A 5,649-nucleotide genomic window follows, 5' to 3' on the forward strand; every position below is an offset into this window, starting at 1 on the left:
TCAGTGTTCACCCCGTATTTACACTGAGAATGGGGCTTAGGCAATAAACGGCAATTAAAACACCCTGTATATGTACTCTGATGGGGATTATAGGCATTAAATGGTAATTAAAAGAAAAAGGAAAATCATCATTAAGCTCTCGTCATCTTGTCCTTCAACATTATCGGGAATCCGCCATGTTTTAATTAACTTCATATATTCATAAGTTTTCTACGTTAAAATATCTATCCTCCGCCAGAACAAATGGTAATGGTTTGATTACCGTGATGGCATACGCCCTATTAAACGAAGCATGCTATGCTCTGCCAAAAGAGAACAAATTGTGAAAATGGTTTAATTGCAAATGATACACACCCAATGGCTCATGTTCTGTGACTAATTGAACCCCATTCATTGCCCATTGCCCTGTGTAACTTGTCCTGCTGCAATTTTGGCTAACCGTTTGGAATTCGTCTTATAGGAAAGATCTTGAGAACCCAAGTACAAAATATCTTGAGCTGTGTCCACACCGACGCGACTGTCGAACGAGTCAATTTACTGATATTTTCATCAAGTTTGAAAACGGCCGTCTATCAACTTGATCGAGTCCAGATATTACTTCGGTCGTGGTACCAGGGGTGGATGCTAATACAAACTTTCGGAGTTCTGGCCTATAGTTCCTACCTATAGGAGAAAAATGCTCAAGGGAGAGGGGGAGCTCCCTCGGCCTCCCTCAGTACGGCCCTGCTTCTAGATAATATTAGGCTTATCTGAATAGTAACACTCGTATTTATGAACAAGAATGACCGTTCTTAGATCAGTCTCAAGTCAAAATTGACCAATCAAATGCCTTGAGACTATGCTTAGCACGACCTTAAGAGCCAGCATTTTGTTCATAAACATGGGTGTAAGTTTACTATTCAAAAGGCTGATGTTAAAGAGATTGTTAACCTCTCAGATTCTCAGAATACTCGGAGGTTATTTGGCCATAGTCTCCAAGAATATTCACTCAGATGTTAACAAACACCTTTTTTTATAAAAAGAGGTTTGTTAGGGGGAACTGTAACTGCTAAGGTCTTATCGTCCCGAAATCAAAGAGAGAAGGAAGACAGAATAGGAGAAAGCCAGTCGTTCCGAGAACGAACATTTTCCGTTCAGGATAAAATCCGCCCCGAGCGGGAATCGAACCCCCGGCCTAGCGCTTACAAATCAGATGAGCTACCAACCAATCTAACTAAGCTGGCTTTTCTTATCTTAAAAGTTACAAATCTATGAAACCAAGCAATTATTATACGATGCAATGAATGCAAAGTTATAACTTTACAAGTTATAAACAATTTCAACCCCATACTTATTGAGCATGACATCAGGATTCTCATTTTGATTCATCCGTAAATTCCGTAGCTGATTCTGGATTCCGATAATCTTTGCTAGAATTGTGACTAGATTATCGGCCTTGGATATTGATTGTATTATTTGAAGCAAAAAACAATCTCGAGCCATTGCTAGGTCATTGGGTTACTTGGACAGTACCTGTTACTTCTGTTACCCGCTATTTACAAACATATAACTTGCCGAATATTTGATGTATCGTAACTATCGTAGGTTAAGACATAGGGTAAGTGTACCATTTACTCGCCCACCTAAAAAAAGTACCATTTATTGGCCCACCTGTAAGTACCATACGCCACATAAGTCTGAACTGGAGGAACTTTTCCAAGATCCAATTTCATCAAAAGAAAGGGCTTAAAGACTGCTATCAAACCAGTGCTATTCAAAAATTGTAGTCATAAAAACAAAAATTAGAAAAATAAATGTGGGCAGGTGGGCCAATAAATGGTACGTTTTTTAGGTGGCCGAATAAATGGTGGTCATTTGGCAATTGGTGCTGCTGGCTTTTTCCGGCCTCAAACCCTACAGAGCAAGACATATTTCACAACACGTCATATTATTACTACGAAGTTTCCCATGAGTCATAACTTCAATAAGGGAGTCTGCAGGAAGCAAGCGATCAAAGCAAACTTTTGCTATTTTTCGAATTTCGGATTCTTGCTTTTGAAGAGTGAAGGGTAGGCAAAGCAATTTCGAGAGCTTGATCATAATTTTACCCAAAAAGCAAATTTATTTTTATTTGATGGGAGTGTATAACTAATATATATAGGTATATATTTTTTTTTTTTTTTTTTTTTTTTTTTTTTTTAAAAGTTTTTTTCACATTAACCCCCCCCAGCTTGAGTGAGGCCGGAAAAAGCCAGCGCACCATATGCCAATGACCACATCCAGTGCCCTTAGATCACCAAACGTATGGAATAAGTATTTTACAAGTGTAATAGGGGTAGCCAATGGAAAGAGTAGATTTCCTTCGAATATATGAAGGCTTAGAGACAGGTATGTAGTCATTTTTTGAGATTAGGTGGAAAATGTAGTAAATGGGCTATTGTTAATTCATTACCTTCTGATTGCCCTTACTTTAGCGGCTCAGCATATATTCTAGGTTGCTTGTTGTTTTATCGCATCCGTTGTCTTAACTATGCACGGATAGTGTAATATTTTTTTAGTTGGTGTCTCTATGTTGTGGAGCTGTGATCGAAACCTGTGTTCATATGGCGAAAATTGCTCTTGCTTGACGCTCATTTTGGTGTAGTAGTATATGCGTAATCTCGCTGAAAGAGTTTGTATATTGTTTATATCATAGATGAGTCCTACCATGTATATATAGGAGTATAGTAAATATGTCTTTTCCATTCTTTGGTATCTAGGTCACAGATACTCGTGCAACGTGGCTCAAGATTCTATTGTTCTTTTCGGGACTGATCAGAATGACGCATTCTGTTGACGGAGCAACATGACGCTGTATAAGATTTTTTTCTTCGAAGTGTTTCGGTCCGTGTATGTGTTCGACAGTTGTTTACTCTGTAAGGGTTCCAGACGTCCGTATTTGTTAACGTGAACTATTTGAATTGCAACATGACTCAGTACGGACATGCGTGTCACAGTATTTTCACCCAGTTTTCACCATCTCCTGTCGGTAATTAATCTTTACCAATGTAACAATTCTTAATTGAAATTTTCATGTAGCACGCCGGATTTGAACACAATTTTACCATATCTCAATGGTAAAAAAGATTTTGACAAAAAATACAGTGTAACCAAAGGGTAGCTGGAGGCTGGGGGGGGGGTTAAAAAGCTGCTTGTCCCGTATTTTCATCCAAAATCCCGTTTTTTTTTACGTTTTAGGTCGCTTGTCCCGTTTTGGGCTGAAAATGATCTGGCAACCCTACTTCCATGTTCGGTTCTGAGTAAGATCTGTTATTGGTCATGAGTTTGAGCATTAAAAAACTTACATAGAGTAAGGAAATTAAGAATGTACATACATAATTAACTTTCTTAATATGCAACATGATTCCAATGACTTTGGTCATAAATTTTTTATCGCTTAATTAAATTTAATTAAGACAACTGTACGAGTACCTATATTTTATATTGACAACTGACAACTTTTACTCTTTTTGCAGTAGAGTAAAAGTTGGATTTACCTGTGTTCCAATATATTATAACCTTTTTTTCTATGTACCTACCTCCCTCCCTATTAATTACCTTTAAAACTTTACATAGATCTTTGCCTGATAAGAATGCTTGGGTTCCTACCTGACTTTTCCCCCTATACCTATGTAAATTGATACTATCTGAGTATCGGATCTGCGTAATTATTTACCAGTCAAAATTCGAGGCAAATTCAATATGCTATCTATAGCTTAGGCATTACCAGTGTGTTATAGAATGTAGAATACCTTGAGAGATGGCCACTATATTACATTGGAATGCATTTTACCTTAAGCGTTGTTTTTTTCAATCCTTTTTCTTTTTGACTAGTTCCTATTAATTAAGCATTACCAGTGTGTTATAGAATGTAGAATACCTTGAGCGATGGCCACTATATTACATTGGAATGCATTTTACCTTAAGCGTTGTTTTTTTCAATCCTTTTTCTTTTTGACTAGTTCCTATTAATTATTATTATTTTTTTTTGTATCTTGGTTAAAGTGTACCTATTGTGATATTTGGTAAATTACTAAATATAAAGATCAGGTTACAGTGGGCTTTTTCATGTTGACTCACAAGTATTATCTAACACTGATAGGTACCTACATATAAATACCTAACATTATACGGGTATATGTGGTTTCCAAAAAGTTCAAATGATGTTTTTTTGTTTCATACCTATACATGCATATAAATATATCTATAGTTTTGTCTTTGTTTTTCTCCAAAACCACCTTTTTGTTACCTCAATCCTAAAAAAAAAAAAAAAATATTCAAGGAGGAGGTATGTCTGGATTTATTAAAAACGAAAGGAGACAATTAAATTTAATGCGGGATTAAGAGGCTGAATTAAAAATGATATATTCTCGAACTTAATCCATAATCATATCAATTGTGTCAGTCTTGCGCTCTATGAACCTATAATACAAGAAATAGTTAAAATTGGTATTAATGTTGTTCCTGGAACTGAAGTAGACGGTGAAAGATTTCGACTCCATGTATCTCATAGACTCTGTAGGATCTGTTTTCTGTTCCAAGACGATCAGAACGAAGTGCACCTTCTCATGTTTGAGAATAACATACAAGTCGTTCATGAGATCACTGCGAGGACCTAGAATGACGTATTCAATGTGTTCTGTTCTATATAATTTTCCAAAGTAGGTCAACGGGAAGCAGGGTACACGGTAGATAAAATTATAGTGATTCCTGTATTCCTCTCTGACCAAACGCTTGTCGACAGCAAAATAGTGGAAGCCGATTTCATCATGTGGACATAGTGTTGCTGTGGTTAGTACAGTGGTGTGTACTGGTTGACTCACATAGTGGTCTAAAGTTGCCAGGTCTGTCTCCACAATCATACCACGCCAGTGATACCATATAGTAAGTGCCTGTGTGGAATAGTTCCTCAACATATCAGTCATACCCAACTCCATGAACAAATACGGTTGATAATCAAGTTTCCTAACCACCATCTCCTGGACTTTATACAACAACATCTTGTCCTCTCGAAACTGATCTTCTGAGCGTGTGTAGAAGTTGTTTTTCATCTCCATGGTGAGCTCTGCGTCCCATTCCTTGGTATTATCTTGTCCTCTCGAAACTGATCTTCTGAGCGTGTGTAGAAGTTGTTTTTCATCTCCATGGTGAGCTCTGCGTCCCATTCCTTGGTATCTTCTAGACGAACAAAGTGGAGATATTTGTCATGAAGCAAACGTATAAACCTCTTGCTGATCTCGTCTGGATTGACGACGTGTATTTGTGTTAAGTGATAATACTCAGAGTTGTTCATCAGGTAGTATTCCAACGTTTCAGCATACTTGTCATGAAGCACAGTGTACACTGTTTTGTAAGACTCAATCTCCTTGATATGGTCGGGGCACATGAATTCCTGGAGTCTACTGGTTACGAAATAAATGCTGATTCCAGTGACGAGAATTTTCCGGAGTTTCACGATAGTTTCTCTTGACATACATCGGTAGAAGAATCTCTTCTTCGGTTCAGGACCTGGAAACTCCATTTCGAAATCAACTTCGGATGATTCTTTTTTTCTCCTCCAAAAATGAAAATGTCACTAATCGTGTTTCAATTCGTTTATCTCGTTCGAAAGGCAACTATTTGGGTTAAAAA

The 5,649-nt window shown here is 37.4% G+C and overlaps 1 protein-coding gene across 2 annotated transcripts; it reads right to left on the bottom strand.

The window, feature by feature from the left end:
* Positions 1-4,358: 4,358 nt before the first annotated feature.
* LOC103521837 lies at positions 4,359-5,643 on the bottom strand. Of its 2 annotated transcripts, none has more exons than XM_026832330.1 (2): positions 5,166-5,643; positions 4,359-5,076 (listed from the first exon to the last, which is right to left on the bottom strand). In XM_026832330.1, the coding sequence occupies exons 1-2, from the start codon at positions 5,537-5,539 to the stop codon at positions 4,395-4,397; spliced, it is 1,056 nt and encodes a 351-aa protein (XP_026688131.1). In that variant the 5' UTR covers positions 5,540-5,643; the 3' UTR covers positions 4,359-4,394. The 2 variants fall into 2 exon arrangements, with proteins under 2 accessions (XP_026688131.1, XP_008485167.1); XM_008486945.1 differs by having other exon boundaries at positions 4,359-5,069; positions 5,159-5,643.
* Positions 5,644-5,649: the final 6 nt, after the last annotated feature.

This window comes from Diaphorina citri, unplaced genomic scaffold (genome assembly GCF_000475195.1).
Source record: "Diaphorina citri unplaced genomic scaffold, Diaci psyllid genome assembly version 1.1 scaffold6070, whole genome shotgun sequence".
Classification (NCBI taxonomy): Eukaryota; Metazoa; Arthropoda; class Insecta; order Hemiptera; family Psyllidae; genus Diaphorina; species Diaphorina citri.

Coding starts and splice junctions, on each gene's coding strand:
- LOC103521837 (XM_026832330.1), bottom strand. CDS start 5,539: ATGGAGTTTCCAGGTCCTGAACCGAAGAAGAGATTCTTCTACCGATGT. Junction 5,077..5,165: donor GAATGGGACGCAGAGCTCAC/CATGGAGATGAA, acceptor CGCAGAGCTCAC/CATGGAGATGAAAAACAACT.